This window comes from Terrapene carolina, unplaced genomic scaffold (assembly GCF_002925995.2).
Source record: "Terrapene carolina triunguis isolate 2854851 unplaced genomic scaffold, T_m_triunguis-2.0 Scaffold66, whole genome shotgun sequence".
Taxonomy (NCBI): domain Eukaryota; kingdom Metazoa; phylum Chordata; order Testudines; family Emydidae; genus Terrapene; species Terrapene triunguis.
Genome location: NW_020664417.1, coordinates 55,398,531 through 55,422,751, shown reverse-complemented (window position 1 = coordinate 55,422,751; position 24,221 = coordinate 55,398,531). Strand labels below are relative to the sequence as shown.

The window sequence follows — 24,221 nt, the reverse complement described above, 5'->3', positions numbered from 1 at the left end:
CTCGATTCCTGGGGAACCAGCTCTCTAAATTTCCCCATCGAGGACCACATATTAAATCCATAGCGGCTCAGGAGCGCCTGCTGGTTCGCTGCCCGCAGTTGCAGTCCGCCAGCCGAATAGACCTTGCGTCCGAACAAATCGAAGCGCTTAGCGTCCTTCGATTTGGGCGCAGCGGCCTGCTGGCCATGGCGCTCCCGTGCATTGACTGATGAAACCACCAGTGAGCACGGTTGGGGGTGAGTGTACAAGTACTCATAATCCTTTGAGGGCACAAAGTACTTCCTCTCAACCCCTCTGGCCGTGGGCGGAATAGAGGCCGGGGTCTGCCAGATGGTGGTGGCGTTCGCCTGGATCGTACGGATCAGCGGTAATGCCACCCTGGATGGAGCATCCGCTGAAATGATCTGTACGATGGGATCATGGACCTCCGCAATCTCCTCCACCTGGAGGTCCATATTGCGAGCCATGCGGCGCAGCAGGTCCTGGTGGGCCCGGAGGTCTATGGGAGGCGGCCCAATGGCGGATGTGCCCGCTACGGCCTCATCAGGTGAGGACGAGGAGGATGCCCCCGGTGGCAAGGGGTCCAATGGTTGGTCCTGCTCCAGGTGTTCCTGGAGTTGGGCATCGCCTGCCCCCAGGTCCAGGGCCTCTGCTGGTGCGGGCGCTGGCGCCTCCACGTCCCTTGGAGGAGGGCAGGAGATGGTGGACTCTGGGGCCCTAGGCTCCGAACGGCCCGAGCGGGAGGCAGATAGCGGAGCTCCTTGTGCCTGATGGTAGGCCCAAGGAGTCCAGAAGGACCAATGCGCAGGCCCTTGCATAGGGTCGTCGGTCTCCTGCAGGTGGCCGGCCTCCACTGCCTCAGATGATCGCGACGCCGACCTCGACGGCCACGGCGGTGCCGAACCCGACGCCGTCGGTACCGGATGGTACGGTGCCGATCGGTGCCGGTCGTAAGGCGATCTGCCCCTGTGCGGTGCCGGAGAGCGGTGCCGGGATCTGGAGCGGTGCCGGTAGTCCCTCCGGTGCCGGGATCCCGACCTGGAACGGGACGACGATCTGGAGGAGACGTGGTACCGGGAGCGGCCTCTCGAGCCCGAGTGGCGCTCATACCGGTGCCGGGAGCTGCGTCTCGAGCCCGATCGGTGCCGGTCGTCTCGACGGTGCCGGGATGTTGAACGGCGCCGCGAAGAGGATCTGGGCCGCGAGTACGACCAGTGCCGAGGTGATATTCGGCGCCGGGACTCCGAGCGGCGTCGGGACCTGCTCCGGGATCTGGAGCGGTGCCGAGAGACTCGTGCTGGCGACGGTGGGCGCACCAGGGCAGGTTTTCCCCTGGACTGCAGGACGCGTGGAGCCACCGGTGCCGGGAGTTGTGACGGCGCCGGCTCCGTGAGGGCGATCAAGTCTCTCGCCGTAGCGAAGGTCTCCGGGGTGGAAGGGAGACAAGGTTCCACCACCAGCCTTGGTGGTGAAACAGTCCGCACCGGACTCAACGGCCTCGGTGCCGGAGTCGACGGTGTGGCCGCCTGTCTTTGGCGGTCCAACTGCGGACGCGGCTCTACCTCCGGCACCGGGGGAGCCGGTATCTTCGCGGCAGAAACATCCCGCGCCTTGCCGGCCTTCTTATGGCCCGGAGAAAGGGATCGGCGCCGAGGTTCTTTAGGCGGGCGCGGTGCCGACGTCGGTCGGTGCCGAGCAGTCTTTTCCGCCGCACCGGTCGGGCCCGCCGGGGCGCTGCGCACCGAAGCGCTCGGTGCCGGGACAGGGCGCGCCGAGGGAGGATCCGGACTCAGAGCCGCCTCCATCAGGAGCTGACGGAGTCTAAAGTCCCGCTCCTTTCTTGTCCTTGGCTTGAAGGCCTTGCAAATAGGGCACTTATCTGCTGGATGAGCCTCTCCAAGGCACTTCAAGCAAGAACTATGCGGGTCGCTGGTTGGCATATGCTTCCCGCAGGACGCGCACGGCTTAAAGCCAGGAGCCTTGGGCATGGGCCCGGCTGTGCGCCAGGGGGAAAAGGGGAAAAACACCCCCTAAACCCCCGATAACAATATACAACTATATATATACACACTATACACTAACTAACTAACTAACTTGAACAACTATCTATATAACTAACTATAACAAGAGCAATGAGAAGCTAGGGAGTGTGGAGATCAGCTAAGCCGCGCTCCACAGTTCCAACGACCGTCAGGGGCGGTAAGAAGGAACTGATGGGGCGCTTTGTCGGCTGGGGTATATATCCAGCGCCATAACGGCGCCACTCTAGGGGGCTCCACAGCCGACCCATCGGGTGTTGCTAGGGTAAAAATCTTCCGACGATCGTGCACGCGGCGCGCACACACCTAACTGGAATGGATATGAGCAAGCACTCGAAGAAGAATTCAGCTTTTTCTTTTTTAGGAAAGCTTCAATAGCAAAACAAAAAACAAAGCAGACATTGAAAAAATTTGCAAGTATGTTAGATGAAAAATATACAAAAAACCCAACAAGCAACAGAAATGTACAAAAGATGTCATGAAGACAAAAGAACCTTCAAAAACATCAAAATCTGTGTTTTGCTTTAGCATCTTTCACCATGGTTTACATAATTTAAATCATAAGCATGTATACATGATTTGAAAATTGTTACACATGGCTAACCAGAAACAATGTTAACAATAAGGTGAATCTATTACTTTAAAAATATCAAAACCAAAAAGTTAAAACAAACATTATTAATAAACCACATTAATCAAAATTAATGAAAGAGTATATTACAGTAAATAATTTAAGATTTAAATTAGGACAAAACCCCATAATTTCCAAATATCAATATCTGTGTCATTTATTAATCCAGTAATATTGACAATGTTATCAAATTCAGTCAAGAGTTAAAAGGGACACTAAGTTTTATATTCAAAATTTACACAACTTTAAAATTAGTATAGGATGTAGGGATCATTTCCCCTCCAGACTAAATATTTAATTTATTTTTTAATCAACTAGTTTATCAAACAGGAAGATATATTTTGAAATTACTATATATTTTACTTAAGTGTGAGCACACACACGCGCACACACACACAGACCTCCCACCAATAATTTTTATGTGATCAAAAGAGTTATTGTTTGTGCTCTCCCTGCTGGCTGTAGAATAACAGCTGAGTAACAAACACTGCTCCTAGAGCTATGCAAACATGAACCAGTGAAGCTGATGCACAAAGATAGCATCAAATGGACCTAAATGAGTTAAAACTGTTACCTTTTGCATTTAAAAAAAAAAAAAAAAAAAAAAAGTGCCATGCCAATTCCAGCACCACATAAAACACAGGAAACACATTACGAAACAATGGAGAATTAAAACAGTCAAAAGGTTTTTAGAATAATTATTTGACAGTGTCCTTTTAATCAGCTAATTATTTATGTTGCTTTAGTTGCTAATAAAATTCTATAAATACATAAGACTGAATGCTACTGATTTGTGACAGGTTTCTGATCTAAGAATGTTTCTTACCTTTAAATGTGACAAACAGTTCTGCAGGAAAATGTGCCAGTTATTTAAAAAAAACTGTTTCTGACTGACACACAACAGGCAGGTGATCAATGGATACAGAGCCTACAAGGAGGGAAGAAAGAAGAATTGATCAAATTGCTCTGAGAGAAACACATTCAGGGGCAACACAATCATCCCAGTAAAACCTGAGAGGCTTTGGGTGGTCAGGAGCACTGCCTTTTCCCCTGTTCTACCTTCACAAATTTAATAGAGTTTGTAAGTATTTGAGCTATTGTGCCTTCTCCTGCTGGAGTGCTGTAAGATTTGTTAAGATGTTAAAAGTTTTTCAGCAGAAAGTATACTGGTCCTTAATACAAAATTGGTCTCATTCACAGTCATTTTGGTATAGGATGAAAGTTAGGGGAGAGAAATACAATCTAGTTAAAGAATAAGAATAATGCAACAGTGTTTCTCACTTAAAAAAAACAAAACAATACTAAATGTCCTCTCAGCACCAAGTTTGACAATATCATTACATTCTTGTTACAAGCTACAGTGTTTAACTGTCTATAGTGACAGCAGTTCCTTAATTCTTGGAATCCTAAAATAGGATAGCAATGGAATCTTTATTGTACTCAAAGCCCTCCATATGTGAATGTGAGTAAGAGATAATTTTAAAGTAAATTTAATAAAAGTACAAACCACAGACACAAAAATTAGCCTTGTGCCAGATGCAAAGTGAGACAAATTCACTTGCATTATAGATATGTGAATAAAGGGAGTGACAAATACTACATTAAAAAAAAAAAAGAAAAGTATAGTTAAATCCTTGCAAGGAAACACACTTAAAAAAAAAATCCATGAGCTAAGCTTGGGGAGATAAAGAGATGCTGGGGAAAGCTGAAATATGTGGGCAGAAGAGCCAATAGGTAAGAGCAGGGTAGTTAACAGGCAGCTAGTTTGCTGCAAAAAATATATGGTCTGCCACTTCTGCCCTTTAATTAAATCCACACTGAGATTCTGACTGAACAGAATTTATGTTATCAGAGGAGATATTAGGGAAAAACAACTCCACATCACAAACCACTGAAATAATTAAAAACTGTCAGTTTCAGGAAAGGCTCGGGAATGAGAACAGAGGTAGAATTACTTTTCATTCACAGAGAGAACAAATCCTGCACAATGAGACCGAGATCAAAGATCAAGCAAAAGCAGTATAAAAAAGCATGAATTTAATCCTTGTGCTGTCTTTAGGAATTAAGACTTTATATTAAAGAACTCTCTTAACTTTCCTTAGGTAAATCATTCATCTAAAAATCTAAAATATATATCAATAAATATATGAAGAACTGATATATTTCTTAAATACCAGTGAGTGCTTCTTTCTTGAGCTCAGTTCAAAGGTAGTCTGGTAGAGCATCTCCACAAAATTTTTCAAACATGGCACATTCACTTCATTTTTAACAGCCTAGTGAAAATAAATATAAATAATTGAGTATAGAGATCTAGGCAGAAAGAAAGAAAGAAAGAAGTTAAAATATATTAAAAGCAGAACTATGCAGGCATATGAGAATTCAACATTTAGATTATCTTTAAGATTAGTAAAGTTATTCAAGTCTTTCTGTATGAGATGTAATGAGCAGCAAATGAAATCAAAGTGTCATATAGCACAAACATCTAGTAAAACAATGAAAATGTTGCGACTAACAAAGTTCAGAAACATCTGTCCTGAATTTGCACACTTTAAGGAAAAAGAGTCTTATTTTTAAACACATGCTAAGTGTGTAAACTATTTTACTAGTAGACAACACCAAATTCATAGACAGAAGTTTCTTTTAAACTATGTGTATTTTTTTGTTAAAAGAAGTCATTCAACTTTTCTCACTGTTACCCTTTTCCTTAATGCACACTAAATCTGAGAGCTGGGACTCAATAAGAATGGGGCTTATTACTGTGTACCCTATCATAAATGCAGTATCTTCATTTGGTTTCACAATTCAGGTGCAAAATAAATATGGGATTTGTTTCAATGCATGAACGTGCGCACATGCGCGCACACATACACTCTAAGGGCTTTCCCACTCTATTCTATAAACCCAGAACTGCTGCCTTCCCATGAACCCTCCCTCTCCCCATCAACACATCTCTCCTAGTCAATATTTAGGCTTCCATCGCTGACCAACTTCACTATGTGTTCTCACCTTCACACTTCATCCTTTAATGTTTGTGTTGTATATGTCCAATTAATAGTTTAAGCTCTTCAGGGGAGGGACTTTCTAAACTATGTTCTTTGTAAAGAAACATACACATCAAAGGTGTTACAGAAGTAGCCATAATTACTTTGATTTTACACTGGACAGATGCACTGAACTGCACATTTGTAGCAACTGCAAATTCATAATTTCTCTCTAGTCCTTTTATATAAAAGGTAACTGAATTTCTTAATTTTAATTATTTTGTTCACAAAGCAGTCATCAAAAAAATGGCAATCCATTTTGCTCAGTACAATATTCTGAACTTCTACGTGATGAGAAGCAGATAACTGTGAAATGCATTTGAAAAGTATTTGAGCCAACAAAGTGGCTCTCTTGATATAAAAAATTAACTTTTAAAATATCAGCAATGTATTAAAGTGGTTCAAAGAGGCATAATTGGCTCCATTTTACATTTAAATATGAGTTGGGTTACTGTCTGTGATACAATGAAAGCTGTATAACAGGAATTGGAACTAATAACACTGTCTTCTCTGATTGTAACTAAGTGAAGGGTCCCAAGCATAATGACAGAAGTCCTTTTAGTCACTTGATGAGTGGACTCAGGACCCACCATTCTTTGGGAGGGCACTTTGCTTACCAGCAACGTATTGTGGTCTGGCACTTGCTAATGAAACTATCATTTGACATAACCATCTCACCAACGTCTACAAACTTTCTAAACTCATTGTGTGGAAGTTTATTGAGAAGGTGATGGCAGGCCAACATCAGACACACCATTTCCTTTAATCTTCAGGATACCTATCAATCAGGCTTCAGGCTTGGATGGCAGAGTCTTCTTGACTTACAACCTCCTCAGGGAAAGAGAAGTGTTATGGGCTGCTGTGTTTTCAACATGCTGATGATATTCAGCCATGTTTCCTATTCCTTTAGCCTAGGCAATGAAGTTTTCCTTTGTCATTGTCTATTGGAGGAATGCACTCGGATGAAAGCTGTTTGCCTCAAATTCAAACTGCGTAAGATGCAGATGATACTTACTGGCAAGAGAAATCATTCTAAGAAAGTGGCAGAGGCTGTGACTTCTCCCTCAAATGAGGGATTATCCCCACCAAACATCAAGGTTGTTCACAAATTCAGAGTCTTGCTGGACTCACTTAGCCAAAGGACTGCATCCTTTTCTTTTGCACAGAAACTCATTTTTGAGGTCTGCATACATTTGTCACCTACAGGCTATAACGGGCAGTATCATGCTACACTTGGGGCTACATTTGAAGGCTGCTCAGAGGCTTCAGCTGGTGAAGAACAAGCCAATGAGAGCTTTCCTTGAGTAAAGACTAAATAAGAATGGCAGAATTCAGCCTACTAAAATAAGTATGAAAGATAACAGTTACGGTGAGAGAGCACTGACTCTGGCCTGGTCTACACTAGGACTTTAATTCGGATTTAGCTGCCTTAATCCGAATTAACCCTTCACCCGTCCACACTACAGAGCCAGTTAATTCGAATTAAAGGGCCCTTTAAATCGATTTCTGTACTCCACCTCGACGAACGGAGTAGAGCCTAAATCGATTTTGTTAATTCGAATTAGGGTTAGTGTGGACGCACACCACCGAATTACTGTGTTTAAGTTAATGGGGTAGTGTGGCCGCACACCACCGAATTAATGTGGTTTAAAACCGAATTAAGGTGCTTAGTGTGGCCGCGCACAATCGAATTTATACAACCTGTTTCCCAAATTCGAATTATCTAAATTCGGATTAATCCTGTAGTGTAGACATACCCTCTAGGCCTAAAGACAGGTGAGAAACCAGATAATAAGCAGGAAGTACTGATATGCTTGCTTTCATAGGAGCACTTAGGTACTGATGGGCAAATGCAGTGAGGCAAGAATTTACCTAACAGCTTTTATGAGTCTGCACAAATTCAATACAGTGAGGATCTATTGAAAGAATTGCAGGAAGAAAAACTAATCAAACTCACACAGGAGGGGAAAAAAGAAAAGAAAAAGACTACTTACAGCAGCCACAGGGATGAGAATCTCCACAAACAAACCAGCTAGTGCATGTTTTATATCTTTATCTTTTACTTCCAGGAAGTATTGAGCACATTCCTTTATGATCAAGTGTTAAAAAGACAGCAACAACAAACAAAAACAAAAGACAAAAAAATATTTTAAGTTTTAATTTGTTGTATAAGAACATCACCAACTGTCCTACACTGGCAGCTACTTAAAATTAATAATTTTAAAAATAAAAGTTAGCCTATTCCTCAGCAGCATCTTAGACTCATTCATACCATTATCAAAGGTAAAGTTTTAAATCCTGTGCCCCTCCCACCAGCAATTTTTTTGAAAACTAAAAAGGAAAAACGGTTGCAACAGCAGTTGTCTTTCTATTATGTTTTTTTTCCATAAATTGAATTATAAGAGACTAAAGTAAATCTTCCTGCTCAGATTATTTTAAAATATTTGAAAATAGGGGGTACTCTTATGGTCATTACTAGAAAATTTTTAGGCATTAAGAATATTTAACATTTATATAGCAGTCATCATCTTCAAGTTAATTTACTATCATAACTTATACACAAAACATAATTTTAGAGAAAATATTTACAGTAAGGGCGTGATCCTGCAAGATGATGAGCACTATAGTCCCAATCCAGCAAGGTATTTAAGCATGTGTGTAAATCTTTGCAGAATCAGGACCTAAACTGTTAACTAACTGCCAAAAATATTTAGCTTAGTTTGAAAGAAGCTCTAAGTCACTGATTAATATAATGTTTAAAATATATATTAAATAAGATGTCTCAAGATAAGAGTAAAAAATACAAAGTTGTTTTTGTACTAGGCAGCTTTGTTAGATTAAAACAGTTACTTAACGATCTTGCATTTATTGTTTGAGACGTGTTGCAGATGTACATTATACTGTAGGTATATGAACACTTTGTGCACTAGTTTTGGAGAATTTTTCCCTACTGGTACCCACAGGAGCAGCCCCGCCCACAGCCAAACTCCTTGTTCTTCAAGTGAGTGTATAAAGGGCAAAGGTGCCCCACCTATCCTCCAGTTCCTTCACACCGGAATCCAATGGTAGACTCTGATGCATCAGGGAAGGAGGATGGGTCACGGAATGGACATATGCCTCAAATCCTGAAGAACAAACTGTTACAAGAAGGTTAAGTAACCATTTTTTCTTCTTGAGGTGTCCATTACACTGTAGATGACTCCACGGCCCACATTCTCAGGTAACAGCTTGGGAATCTCTTCTGAAGAGGGACTTTAGGGACTGCCTCACCTATATTTGCATCTTCCCTTGAAGTGGGCAGACAGTGTGTAATGTATGGTGGAAATATAGACCGAGGACCATTGCTGCTCTACAAATGTCTAGAGTGGGGATGTGCACCAGAAACACAGCTGACGCAGAATGTGCTCTGAAGTGCACACTGAGACTATCAGGAGATGTTACTCTCTTAGAATATAAGCCATTGCAACACATCTGGTGATCCATTTGGAGGGCGTCTAAGGCTACATCTACACTAGCAACTATAAACAGTTCCATGCACATGGTTATGCCTTAACCCCCTTATTATCCACACCTAAACCTCAGAAGCACTTGTCAGAAGGCATGAATACACAGCAAATAAGCTACCTGCTTGAGGAGTGTGGGTAAGTACATGCCTCAATCTGTGGCACGGCCCCATACCCATGCCAGTTTGCGGTGTGGACAGGGGTAAGAGGCACGTACCACGTTTTGAGTTTAAATAGTCCTCTGCACCAGGTTACACAATGCACTGAATCCCTTTCTTCCTGACCCTTACCCAATCCATAAAGGTCACTGTCCCCCCATTTTCACTACTAGTAGTGAGCTGCACTTTTCATACCAGAACAGCTTTCTGCTGCACTCTTTTGATCAATAAAGGTGAACCTGGATCCTGCTTTGGAAAGAGCTGACCTGGCCTGCCAGGTGCTGGTCAATGTGTGGTTGAAGCACACAGTCTTTCAAGACTTCTGCTGGAGTGGCAGGAACATATACCTATACCAGGAAATTCCACTGAGGCTGGAGCAAGAGGGTACTGAGCCCAGTGCTGGGAATGCATCAAGCACTTGAGGCTTCTGTACAGGAGGGCAAAAGACTCCAACAATCTCTCATCATACATGTCCCTTCTATGATGAATGGGATCAGGTGCTGTCAAGGGCTCCCAGTACACAGCCTAAAGTTGCTCACAACTCCCTCCTCAACCCCACCTCATTGTCTGATGGGATGTCAATGAGGGCCAGGGTAAAGAGACAGCAGGGAGCATAGAGGATACCCTGGAAGACCTGGAGGACAAGCAGCATGTTTCTGCACCTCTACCTGGAGAAGCAACCCCTTGACAAACCTGAGGAGGACATTGAGCCATGACAGGAACCAGAACCTAAGGCTCGTAAGTTAAAATGGAGCCCAACCCTCCCTGCCAATAGCCCCTCTTGCACTGTGCTACATTCCTGATTTTAACCACAGCCCATACTCTGCTTCAACCCTTCAACAGTCCCTGAGAAAGACCAGGGTTTAAATCAATGATTTTATTGCATTCCGATGAATCACTATAATGCATTTGGCAGAAGCTTTTGAACAAATTATCAATGAACAATCATTGTGTCCATGTCTGTGCATTTCTTAGCTAGCACACAGGCAGTGATGGGCCCAGGGGAGTTTGGAACAAGGGAAAGGAGGGGACAAGTTTAGAAAGTTCCCATCTCAGGATGGGACTGTTGTAGAAAACTTACAGTAGTTTGTCTAAAGTCATTAACAGCTGTTTTTTGTCCCATGGAAGATTATAGTTTCAGTGCTTCTCATACCCACACCAATTTTACTGTCCCCTTACAAATGGGAGCCGTGCACAAGTGTGGGGGATAGAGGGAAAGGGTTGAGGTGGAGTGGAGGGAACACTTTGGTTGACTGAGGAAAAGTTATATGCAGTGTTGTTGTAGCCATGTCAGTCCCACGATATGAGAGAGACAAGGTGGGTGAGATAATATTGTGACATCCATATTCTTTATGGAAATATTCTTATGATATGGATATGACATTACTGAGATGTACTTTATTCAAGATGGGTCTTGTAGGATATCATTGGAAAGGTTACAATTTACTGAATGTGATTATCCAATTTGTATGCATGTATCATTTCTGTATCTAAAGTTAGGAATATGGACTATGTAACCATTACAGCTGGGTGTGTATTGGGAAAACACCCACCAGATGACAGGCCATCAAATTTGATGCGCCATCAGGAGGGCACAACAAAACCATGAAGATTCTAATCTCTCTCCCTCCTGGGAGGCGTCCGGGACATAATTGTGACACTACTAGGTCAGGTGGTCTTGTCACCTGATACTAAACATTACCTAGGACTTCTTGTAACTTTCCACTGGAAGGGAAGGGGGGGGGAGGTCAAGTTTGGGAAACAAAGGATTCCTGCCTTATGTAAATCCTATTTAAGGTTGGGGAGGAAGGCAAATGGGATGACTCCTCTCCATGGCCTGTCTGCCCAAGAAGAAAGACTACTAAAACCACCTGAAAGGAAGGCAGGTGGGGAGTCCAGACTGAGACGGGGGTCCAGTCTGAAAAGAAATATAACTGGAACTCTGAACCACAGAAACTTTGCAACCTGTCTAAAATAACATTTAGGGTAAGAAAGTACATTTTGTAACCTGTTTCTTAAGTATTTTGAGCTAACCTTGCGGGTTTTGTTTTATTTGCTTAGTAATCTGCTTTGTTCTGTTATCTCTTACATTCACCTTTTGTAGTTAATAAACTTATTTTGTTTATTATTGAACCCAGTTTATGTAATTTCTAACTGAGGGAGGGGGGCAACCCATCACAAATACCTTTTATTGGACCAACTTCTGTTGGTGACAGAGACAAGCTTTTAAGCTGACAGAGCTCTTCTTCAGGTCTGGGAAACTAAATCAAAGTGTCATTGCTAAATGCAGGACTTGAACATGATTATTTAGCATAAATAGTTAACACACATTTCAAAGGACCATTCAAGGTAAAGTGGCCTGTTAACTCTCCTCCAGTCTTAAAGGGCGGGAAGAAGCCAGTGGGGGGGGGGGTTCTTAGAGGGTTATAAATTGCTGTAATAAGCAATATTAGTGTCTCTATTCAGTCCATGATTTTCAGTGTCTAGCAGAGTTATGAATTTAAGCTCAAGGCTCATCTTTTGAAAGCGTTGTGCGGGTTTCTTTTGAGGATGAGGACTGATATGTCTGAAGGATCCTCTGTTGAAGAGTCCCACACCATAAGCTTTGAGGAGACTTCTGCTTGTGCTTCTGAGGTCAGGGCTCCAATTCCCTGGCCTTCAAAGAGGAGGATACCAGAGACAGGGATTTTCTGCAGCCTCTTTCAGCTAACACAGCCAGGGGAGCACTATGGGAAGGAATCTTTGAAGAGCTTCCCTGAGATGACTGAGAGGGCTCCAAAGCTGATCTAAATATATACCAGAGGCACTCCTCCAGCAGCTTTTTCCTAGTCTTGAAGCCGTGACAGATAGAGCACCTCTCTCTGATATGGCCCTCACCCAAAACACTTGAGGCAGCAGAGGCAAGGGTCACTAACAGGCATAGGCTTTTTGCAGCCTGCATAAAGTTTGAACCCCAGCAGACTTTGACATATGCTCCCCACCCCAGTAGGCTGGGTCCAAAGACCTGACAGACTGGAAAAAGGATAAAGGAAGGACTAAATCAAAAGAAATAAACTTAAACTTATAAAACTAGAAGAAAAGAAAATGAAAAGTCAGAACTTTTTGAGTACCACTAGGTAGATCAAATAATTGTTCACATGGAAAAACCAATGTGTTGATCAAGAATGGTAAGAAGGTACTGGAAGAGGGACAGAGTGTCTCCACCCTTTATACCCTTATTCACAGCACGAGGAGCTCAGTGGTAGGCAAGGCCACTCCTTAAGTTTCTGCTAGGGAAAAAGTCTCCAGCACTGATGCACTAGGAGCTTACACACCACACCTACAGTGCAGTGCACATATGCAAGCCATCAAAGAAGACAGAACCTTGTTAATGAAGATACATAGATGTTAAATCTAGTCTCAAAATGAGTTCAAGGTGGTACACATTTACCTGCATGAACTGAAATGATGCTTCAAAGTCTTCTACAGGATACATTTTTACTCTGAAAAACTTCATCCCCATAATTAAGCTGATGATACTTTGCACTACGTGAGGACTCTGTTCCTTCTGCCGCAGTTCCTTTAATTCAGTGACAAACTTCTTCCTAACAGCCTGAAATCTGGATAATTTACACACATAGCAAACATTGATATTGCTTAGTTCAGTTTACATTATTTCTATTTTACACATATTTTTCAAGTAACTTTATCTGACAATGATATAATAGCTACAGTTAAAGAGACACAGTTAAGGTAGACACATTTTAGTTCTTGTATTCGATGTCTAGATACTATGGTGATTAGCATATTAGAGAACATATGTAGGCAGAGCAATAACATCTGAGGGATGTCAGCTTTCTATCTACTCCTTCTATATACCTAAAAAATGGCAGCATCCTTTTAAAAAATGTTCCTGATGCATAGTTTTGTTGAACAAATGAGCACTTAGCTATTTTAAAATTACAATTACACTCACCGCCTTTACACAAAAATATCTAAGGCATGTCTTTGTAACTGCGTATAGATAGCATTTTTCTCATTTGAGTTGTATCTGTTCCATTCTTTGGAGGAGGAAATATAATGTAATTTACAAAAAGTTGCCCAGAGAGAGAAAGGATACCTATGCATTTCAATACCTTACAGGGTGCAAGCATGGAGCAGATAGGCAAACCAGAGAATAAAGCCTGAATACACAAGTACATAAAATGTACCTATAATGCAAGATACACTGGAAGGTCTTTTTTTTTTTTTAAATTAAACTTATTAGCTTTGAAAATATTTCTTAAATGTCTAATCTGTAAAATCTTATTAAATGATAGCAATACACAATATGCATCTCATTAAGTTATGAGCCATTAACACTAGTAACAACTCTTAAAAACTCCCATTTTATTCCAACCTTCATTGGACAGACTTGGAATTGTTCTCAAGCTAATGAGAGAGACTAGTAATGAGAGAGGAAAGTGCCATACTGAAGGAAGCACTGTGCAATAGAAAGATGTATAATTTATGTTTCAAGGAAAGGACAGCATTTCTTATTTTGTTAGACTATGGGAATGATGCACAACAATGTGTCTGCTATGCCAAATGTTTGATTAGTAGCTGACTACTTATGTACAACTATGGAAAAGCTTCCAGTTTGCTAGCATTATTAATAAATGTGCTGTAAGTAGTAGTCAGGGAGGAAAGTTTTACCTTTCGGAGGAAAAAAAAAAAAAAAGAGGGAAAGGAAGAGGTGAAATATCAAGCTTACTTTGATTGAGCAAGAACCCCTATCACTTCTGCATATAAATCTGCAATAATATGCACATTCCCAGTGTTGGTTCCTGAATACCTAAGGGAGAAAAAAGAAAAGAACAAGGATGTGCTTTTAGAAAATATTATTTGAATGTATCAACAGTGTGCTCAGCAGTATACAAAACATAAAAGCTGCTCCATGCAATGAGGAATTACCAATCTGAATAGAAAGACAATACTTCACTGGGAACTTTTTCAGACCTACGTTCTGTTTTTAAGTTTAAAAATGGATAACATCCGAACTGGTGTAGGTTAATTTCGATAGGCTTACTGGATGCAATACATTTTAAGGAGGAACTGTATACAGTACTCTACATGGGAAGAGTTTATTTATGTAACCTGACCACGACCTTCTATTTTTCTTGCCCTTATTGTGCAAATTAAGCTGTACATTTTAAGACAAACAAGATAAGCTTTCTATTGCACACAGCTGTCTTCTTTAAACAGTCATGCTTTTTAGCTTCAAAAATCAATATTAATTACGTTTTTTGTGTATTATCCCCAAATTCATTAGGTGTGAGGCAATCAGAACAGAAAACCTATGCAGTCAGTCTGAAAACAGCCTGATGACAAAGCACTGTGAATTAAAACAAAAACATTATGTGTATGAATTAAACTTGACTTACCCTTCCTTATGTTTAAAGTGCTTAAAAGCCAAATTCAGAACTTCATGTACTAAAGGATCTGGCACTGGATGAACGGGTATCTGAAATATAGATATCATTTCACTTTATTATATCAGTACATAAATACCACTGTGCTATGCCCCTTAGAAATATTCAAGAATAGATTAGGAGGCAGATCCTGAGATGGTGTAACTGTCACAGTTCCACTGACTTCAATGGAGCTATAACAATTGAAACCAGGTGAGGTTCTGTGCCTAGATAGTCAAGCACTATGACTCCACATCAGTGATGTGTGGCATTCTGTTAAATAATTTGACTAATGAGTTTAAGTAACCAAAAATGGTAATCAAAAATTAAGTGATTACATCATTATGTGCATATCCTGAATAGCTATGAGTCTAGATTAACTGTTTCATTTCAGACCTCACTAACTGATGTGGTCTGACTATTCCAGATTTAATCTCAAATGTAGGGTAAAGATATTCATGTCAGGGAAAGGAGGCCAAAGGTATCAGTTTAAAAGCTCATCCATATGGTTAAGAGGAAAGAGAAAAAGCAAGAAGAGAAAAGAGGAGTTTATGCCCAGTTTGTACCACATCAAAGGAGGTGACATAACTGAGTAAGGAAATGATTGAACACTGGCCCCAAATGCACAGCCCACCTTTTCCCAGTGTGTATGTGGGCTCTGTTTTGTTTTTAAAATAACTGTCAAAAATCATGTTTATGAAGCTTTTGAAGATTAAAGTATTTTATAAGTACTGTACATCAGAGTGGCCACGCACACATCAATTCCTTCCTAAGAATAAGGCAGATTTGGTGTAGAGATCAGGTACAAACACATCTAAGGCCAATCTCACAGTGGTTCTGTTTAATACCACATAAAAGGTGAAGAGGTTGTATATTTTGTGTTCAATGGAAGAGCTTTGCTTTTTAGCCTTTCAGCTATGTTTTCATTTTGCCTCCTAAGAGTCAGCACCTAAAAAGAGCCAAATATATTCTTTAAAAGGTCATTTTTGTTCTGGATGTACACCCACTTTTTACTACTTACTTAACTAATCAAATCACATTACATTAAATATTTAAATAGGCTGGCTTTGTCAAATAATTAAATTTTCAAAGACTAATAAGAGTAAGTTATTTTTATTTCAGAAGTATCCTCCACCCCCTATACACACAATCCCACAAAAAAAGAATTTTATGATTCAACTACAGAGAATGCAACACACCTCTCTGTCCTGGGACTTTCCTCCTGTAAGATTTTCTGTTATTATATTTTATACATGAATAAATGTGAAGTTCAAACTAATACAAATAATATCAAGTGTTAGCATGCAGCCAACTCTCTTCTGTGAAGTAGTAGGTTGATGATTGCTGATATTGATGCTACTGAGAATGGACAAAAATGAAGGTTACTTTACCTGTAACTGGAGTTCTTTGAGATGGACACTGCATTTTCACACTTGGGTTGCACCGGCCGGTGCAACCTTCTAATAGCAGTACCTGTTTAAGCACTCACACTCCCTCCTACCCCTTCCAATAGCATTTCGAACACTCGGAGGGTGAGGCTATAGAAGGGGGTCAGATGCCCTCTGCTGCCTCAATTCCTTCTACTGCTCCACGGCCTAGAGTCAAGTTCTGTTAGGACTCAGTGGAGTACTAATATTCACGCTGTCTACCCACTCTCCCCTCTTCCTCTGAGTCCTTAAAAATCTTGACTTTAAGAAGAATGTTACTTTTTGGGTACTTTGTTGATTTAGCGTACCTACAGCAGATGAATCCTGAGGAGCCTCTTCCATGGCAGAAAAGACCTACCTTCCTGTGTGTCAAGAACTGCTCGTATGAAGGGAATTCTCTGTCTAAGACAGATGTGGGACTTTTTCATATTGCTCAAAAGTTCTAATCTCTCGTAGAGGGCACATGCGTAACAAAAGTCCTTGAGAAACCTCTTTTGAAATGTGAGTTTGAGGAGCCCATCATCTAAATAAGGGTAAACAAAAATACCTTGTCTTTTCAAACGGGCTGCTACAGCAGAAAGGCATTTTGTAAAACTCTTGGGGCAGCAGATAGGCCAGAAGGAAGGTCCTTATACTGGAAGTGCATTAGCACCATAAAAGCAGAGATATTTGTGGTGACTTTGTCTGATAGGGTATCTACACAGGGATAAAAGACCCGCAGCCTGAATCAGCTGACTCGGGCTCATGGGGCTCGGATTCCGGGGCTAAAAATCGCTGCGTAGACAATCCGGCTCTAGTATGAGCCCAAATGTCTACACAGCGATTTTTCAGCCCTGGAGCCCAAGCCCTGCAACTCTGAGTCAGCTGACCCAGGCCAGATATGGGTTTTTTATCCTTGTGTAGACATACTTAGAGATACAGAAATAAGCAACCACAATAACTGACGTAAACGTGTGAATCTGTGATGAAGAAACTTGTTGATTCCATAACTCACTTTGGATCTGTTAGATGGGATTTATGAAGGGATTTACCCTAATGAGCACTCTTAGCTTTCAGTTTAGGATCTAATGCTGACAGATCTGGAGCCAGTGAATCTCCTTAGTGTAATGTCACACCACTAACAGGTGTTTTTTTATCTTTTGCCATCTTTTTTGGAACTCAGATGGACAATGGCTTTTTTTCTCACTACTCACTTCTTGCCTCAGAGGACAGTGGCAAAGGAGTCTCTGATGCTTTCATTGTTGGCTCAAAGTCTGAGAACAGACTGGGTGGCAGTCATGGAACTCAATCCCAGAGCCAGACCTTCCATCACAGTACTCTTTCTTCAAGCTAGCTGTACAAGGTGCTGACACTCATCTTTTTAACTTGTGCTGGAATCCCTTAGAGTTATCAATTCCAAGCAGCTTTGCCAGCAAAGCTTCTTGAAACAAGAGGGCTTGCTGTCTGTTTAAATGCTCCTTACATGCTCTCTGAGTGAACATACTGTAGATAGAACAAATCAAATAAGAGTGGTCCTCACCAAGACATGCCAAGCATCTGACATGGGTGTCCAATTCCAGGAAGACTACCAGGCAAGATGCACACCTCTTAAAACTGGATTTCTTTGCCTTTGGATCTGCCATTTAGCCAGTAGATGGAACTGATTTTAACAACTATTTAACTACACTAAAAATAACAACTGACCTAAATAACTAATTATTCTTATCCTAATTATACTAACTATACTAAAAGTGAAAAGCTATCCAAGTCACTAAAAAGTCTTGAGAGAAGGCTCTGGATCCAAGACATCTGGAGACATCCATATCTGTCTGCTGCTGTAGTTGGAAGGAACAGAGATGGCAGAGGGCAACATATCCCCTTATCCTCAGAATGTTTGGGAACTTTGAGGGGAAGGATAAGATGGACATGCAAGTACTCTAATGGGTGCTGCTATGAGAACATTCCAACATCTCAGCTGCACCAGCCACCACAACTCATCAGTGGGAATATGTGGAGAACACTCAAAGAAGAATTATGTTTCCTCATTCTGACTTCATCAATGTGAATCTGGAACCTTTTCATACATGCCCACAATGTCCACATAGGGGATTTTCAATACAGAACTTTGGTGTGCACTGCTAGTCACATCCCCATAGTCCAAACTGTGGGGCAGTGTAGACATGCCCTCTAAGAGATTTCAATAGAGAAGATATAAGGAAGGGATGGGGAGCTGAGGAGAGAGCAAGGAGGAGAGGCTGAAAGCTTTGTGCAGCTGGAAGAATTACTGTAACATCACATGTACTCATCCTGTGCTGGCCTGAGTTTTATATAAAAAAAACTTGAAGTAGACGACTGAAACATGTAGATGTTAACAATTATAAACAAAAAAGATTAACAGCAAGCACACGCCTTGTAGAGGCTAAAGAGCTTACCTGTTTTAGAACTTCTACTAAAACTAAACAAAAAATGAAATCTACAGCTAAGTCCCTCCTTTCAAGTAGATAATCTCTCTCACGCTGTTGCTCATCCCTAAAAGAAGAAATTAAGAATAAACATTACATGTAGGACTGAATTCAGATATATATTATAAAAGAGTTACATATTAATGCTTGGTTGGTTGTTTTAAAGTAAAAAATAGCCAGATATGTATCCAATAAAGTGCATGGCAGGGCCAGCTCCAGCTTTTTTGCTGCCCCAAGAGGCAGGGGAAAAAAAAAAAAAAAAGAGATAGAGAGAAACTCGATTGAGCTGCTGCCGAAGTGCCGCCAAAGAGGAAGAGAGGGAGTGAAGGAACCGCTGCCGAATTGCCGCCAAAGAGCTGGACGTGCTGCCCCAATCACGGATGGAGTGCCACCCCTTTCTATTGGCCGCCCCAGGCACCTGCTTCCTTCGCTGGTGCCTGGAGCTGGCCCTGATACATGGTTAGGGAAGCCTTTGAGGTTTGGGGGGCAGCGGGATTTTTTTTTTTTTGGTATAGTTTCAGGAGGTCAGAAAATCTTTCTGACTTTTTTTTTTCCTTACTGTTACCATGACTTGTCCCCTCCCCACAAAAGGTACCCCCCCCAAAAAAAACCCACGCACAGCCCACCCTCCAGAGGATATGAACTAGTTAGGAATCACTTCAAAGTGCATCAACACTGCTCCTTAAATTAGCCCTAGGAATCATTAAGTTATTCAGGGCGTTACTTCTTCCCAGGTTAAGGGCAAAATCTGAGAAACTTTAGCCTCTGCTGATCCAGGAAATAAGAGACCAAAATATGAAATATTTTGTTATCCAAAAAGTACAACTACACTTTTATAGCAATAAACATATGAACCAAATGTTGATTTGCTGGGGGGGGGGGGGGAATGCAATGGCACTTACCCCTTAGATTTTGTGCTAGATCGAGGTCTGTATTCATAAGATTCATCTTCAGTTCCATTTTGACGCCTGTACCAGTCAAACAAGGTGCGTAGTAAGGAGGGGAGACAATGCTCTGCTACTGAGCTCATAGAGCTTATCAACTGGAAAGATAAAAAAGGTACATTGGTTCATGATAAGATTTATAATTTAGTTACTTCAAATCATTCTCTCTTCTAGATGTATTAATACTGTCTGAATAGTTCTATGTTATGTTAGAGTAATTTTTGTCCAAAATAATCTTTATGTTCATTCAAGGGAATTTCTGTAATCACAACATTCTAAAACAAACAATGAAAAATGTATTATAAAGAAACAAGCAAATATTGTAAAGTTAATCTGGAGCTTTAAAATACTCTATATAGGCAACCATGCTAAAACTAACTAGAAGATGCTAGATATTTTAAAATAATCTATCTGAATGTTGTCACGAAGCAAATTCATATTTAAAGCACACAATTATTTCACAATATAAATTATGGAAAAGTGATATTCTTCCCAATGTGTTTATGCACACCCTTCTCTTCAGAAGTCTTATGAGGCTTTGTCAGGGTTTTTCAGGGTAGAGGTTTGTGGCTCCAGATAAAGTTCCACTGGAGCGCTTCTAGATGAGGCATAGTCAGATGAACCAGCTCCAAGCAGACTAAGATCATTTTAAGTTTAACTTGAGCTTTCCTAGATCTCTGGGTTTATTTGCAAAATGACTTGCAAATAGCACACTCCTCAGTGATGTGCCCCTCATCTAAGCAAATTAAGCACCTACCCTGCCCATCATTTAAGAGAATTACTGTCTCACAAAGTGGGCAGTTTTTGCAACCTGGGGATGAGTTCAGTTTTGACTGAACCAGTACTGACAGTACTTCCCCAGTAAACAAACAAGAATAGTCTCTTCAAAAAGAAAACAAAAGGAAACGCTGTAAAATTCCAACATTAACAAGTAGCAAGTACTCAACTGCTAATTACATAAAATGTAAAGGCAGCCACTGAGAGCTCCAATTTGTAGCCATGAGCAGTGAGAAAGAACAGAGGGAAAGTTGGAACACACTTGCCCTTTATGACCTCAGCTGGAGGCACCAGGACACTAAGGGTGCATGAGTCATCCCATCAGGTATCCTGATCATAAGTCTCTAGCTCGAGTGCATGGGACACATGCGCACCAACAGTGGAATAGATATATGTGGACTTGCACTCAAAGAAGAAAGTGTGCCAGTGGAAAACTTCTTTCTTCCTTTTCCTTTCTGATCATTGGTCAACGCCAGTGATTGGAAAGTTTTATTTAAAAACTTTTCTATTGGTCCAAAGTATTACTAAAGTCATTTTTGCGAACAGGGGCTGCTAACAGGGAGTTTCGCAAGGGAGTTCTCCAGGTGAAGGAGGAGCAATACAGCACCCTTGGGGTAAGTGACTGTCTGTAGTGTGTGTTTGTTTGTGTTTGGGGGTTACTTGCTGTGTGCTGAGCTGGTGTTTGTCAGTCTATTTGGTTGGTTGGTTGGTTGTTTGAAGGACCGTGTGCTGTGGCTGGCAGTTGGAAGCTGTGAGCTTCAAAGGAAGGTCTGAAAGCTAGAAGCCTCTGGTAATTGGCTGAGCCTTAATCAGTGGGCGGGACATTCATACAGGCCAGGGCTTTATAAAGCAGGGCACAAGCGACCAGGGAGCTTTTGTGACCAGGGGCTGCTAACAGGGAGTTTCGCAAGGGAGTTTGGGAAGGGAGCGGGAAACCTATAAACCAACTACATTCAAAACGTCTTGCTTAAACAACCCTTTCAGCGGACAGGGGGCTGCAGACAGGGGAGTTTGAGAGGGAGTTTGACAGAGGGAGGCTTACGATGGTTAGGAAGACCCGCAACACCTGTGCCAGCACTGCTTCGGTCTCCACCACCTGCGCCTGTAGCCAGACAGAGCACCTGAGCACAGATGCTTCTACCCAGATCCTGGTGTGGTTTTGCAGAGACTGTAACTTGCAATTTCCACTTACTGATATGGCTGGCGGGATCATCCAATGTGAAAGGTGCCTGCTGGTGGAATCTCTCAGGCAGCAGGTGGGAGAGCTACAGGAGGAGGTGGCTAGGTTGAGGAGCATCTGAATCCACGAGCAATTCCTGGACAGTGTCCATGTGGAGACAGCTGAGGTAGCTGTCCCAGTACACAGGACTGTTGATACACCACTGGTGGAGGAGGAGATGGCTCAGGGTGGACACTGGCAGCTGGTTACTTCTGGCAGCAGGCAGTGCTCCAGCCCTGCTCCGAACCCTCCCGCCATGGTAATAGGTAACCGTTATGCTCTTCTTGATACAGGAGAGAAGGAATCACCCCCAGCAGTAAAGGAGGAGAAGTCTCGTACCCCTAAGGCTGGGAGGTCTGCTGCCACCACTGCAAATAGGAAACGTAGGGTAGTGGTGGTCGGAGACTCTCTGCTGAGGGGGACGGAGACGCCCATCTGTCGCCCTGACATTTCATCTCGGGAGGTATGCTGCCTGCCGGGGGCCTGTATCCGAAATGTTACGGAGGCATTGTCGAGGATTATCCAGCCCTCTGACTACTACCCCATGCTACTCATCCATGAGGGCACAAATGATACTGCGAGGTGTGACGCTGAGCGGATCAAGAGTGACTACAGGGCTCTGGGAGTACGGGTGAAGGAGTTTGGAGCGCAGGTGGTATTCTCTTCGATTCTTCCTGTCAAAGGTAGGGGCCCGGGCAGAGACAGGTGCATCATGGAGGTGAATGCCTGGCTGCGAAGATGGTGTCGCCAGGAGGGCTTTGGCTTCCTCGACCACGGGATGCTATTCGAGGAAGGACTGCTAGGCAGAGATGGTGTTCACCTTTCGAGGAGGGGAAAGGCTCCATTTGGACACAGACTGGCTAACCTAGTGAGGAGGGCTTTAAACTAGGTTCGACGGGGACAGGTGAGCAAAGCCCACAGGTAAGTGGGGAACATGGAGACCTGGGAGATGGGTCGGAAACAAGAGGGAGTGTGGGCTATAATGGCAGAGAGAAAGGAGGGTCATGGCAAAACTGGGAGACAAGATCGAACCAGTATCTTAGATGCCTATATACAAATGAGAGAAGTATGGGTAATAAGCAGGAAGAATTGGAAGTGCTAATAAATAAATACAACTATGACATTGTTGGCATCACTGAAACTTGGTGGGATAATACACATGATTGGAATGTTGGTGTGGATGGGTACAGCTTGCTCAGGAAGGATAGATGGGGGAAAAGGGAGGAGGTGTTGCCTTATATATTAAAAATGTACACACTTGGACTGAGGTGGAGATAGACATAGGAGACGGAAGTGTTGAGAGTCTCTGGGTTAGGCTAAAAGGGGTAAAAAACAAGGGTGATGTCATGCTAGGAGTCTACTACAGGCCACCTAACCAGGTGGAAGAGGTGGATGAGGCTTTTTTTAAACAACTAACAAAATCATCCAAAGCCCAAGATTTGGTGGTGATGGGGGACTTCAACTATCCAGATATATGTTGGGAAAATAACACAGCAGGGCACAGACTATCCAATAAGTTCTTGGACTGCATTGCAGACAACTTTTTATTTCAGAAGGTTGAAAAAGCTACTGAGGGGAAGCTGTTCTAGACTTGATTTTAACAAATAAGGAGGAACTCATTGAGAATTTGAAAGTAGAAGGCAGCTTGGGTGAAAGTGATCATGAAATCATAGAGTTTGCAATTCTAAGGAAGGGTAGAAGGGAGTACAGCAAAATAGAGACAATGGATTTCAGGAAGGCGGATTTTGGTAAGTTCAGAGAGCTGATAGGTAAGGTCCCATGGGAATCAAGACTGAGGGGAAAAACAACTGAGGAGAGTTGGCAGTTTTTCAAAGGGCCCAAAAGCAAGCTATTCCTCTGGTTAGAAAAGATAGAAAATGTGGCAAAAGACCACCTTGGCTTAACCACGAGATCTTGCATGATCTAAAAAATAAAAAGGAGTCATATAAAAAATGGAAACTAGGACAGATTACAAAGGATGAATATAGGCAAACAACACAGGAATGCAGGGGCAAGATTAGAAAGGCAAAGGCACAAAATGAGCTCAAACTAGCTACGAGAATAAAGGGAAACAAGAAGACTTTTTATCAATACATTAGAAGCAAGAGGAAGACCAAAGACAGGGTAGGCCCACTGCTGAGAGAAGAGGGAGAAACAGTAACAGGAAACTTGGAAATGGCAGAGATGCTTAATGACTACTTTGTTTCGGTCTTCACCGAGAAGTCTGAAGGAATGTTTAACATGGAGAATGTTAATGGGAAGGGGGTAGGTTTAGCAGATAAAATAAAAAAAGAACAAGTTAAAAATCACTTAGAAAAGTTAGATGCCTGCAAGTCACCAGGGCCTGATGAAATGCATCCTAGAATGCTCAAGGAGCTAATAGAGGAGGTATCTCAGCTTCTAGCTATTATCTGTGGAAAATCATAGGAGACGGGAAAAATTCCAGAAGACTGGAAAAGGGCAAATATAGTGCCCATCTATAAAAAGGGAAATAAAAACAACCCAGGAAACTACAGACCAGTTAGTTTAACTTCTGTGCCAGGGAAGATAATGGAGCAAGTAATTAAGGAAATCATCTGCAAACACTTGGAAGGTGGTAAGGTGATAGGGAA

General features: G+C 42.2%; 1 protein-coding gene across 2 annotated transcripts in view; it reads right to left on the bottom strand.

The window, feature by feature from the left end:
• Positions 1-24,221, bottom strand: part of FRYL (FRY like transcription coactivator) — a 345,908-nt gene that overhangs the window by 204,521 nt on the left and 117,166 nt on the right. For both annotated transcript variants that reach the window (XM_026647943.2, XM_026647941.2), the window contains 8 exons: positions 19,572-19,711; positions 18,640-18,736; positions 14,775-14,854; positions 14,105-14,185; positions 12,803-12,971; positions 7,706-7,798; positions 4,845-4,943; positions 3,497-3,598 (listed from right to left, as the gene is read on the bottom strand). In XM_026647943.2, coding sequence (XP_026503728.1) covers positions 3,497-3,598; positions 4,845-4,943; positions 7,706-7,798; positions 12,803-12,971; positions 14,105-14,185; positions 14,775-14,854; positions 18,640-18,736; positions 19,572-19,711 — 861 coding nt within the window. The remainder of the gene's footprint in view (positions 1-3,496; positions 3,599-4,844; positions 4,944-7,705; positions 7,799-12,802; positions 12,972-14,104; positions 14,186-14,774; positions 14,855-18,639; positions 18,737-19,571; positions 19,712-24,221) is intronic.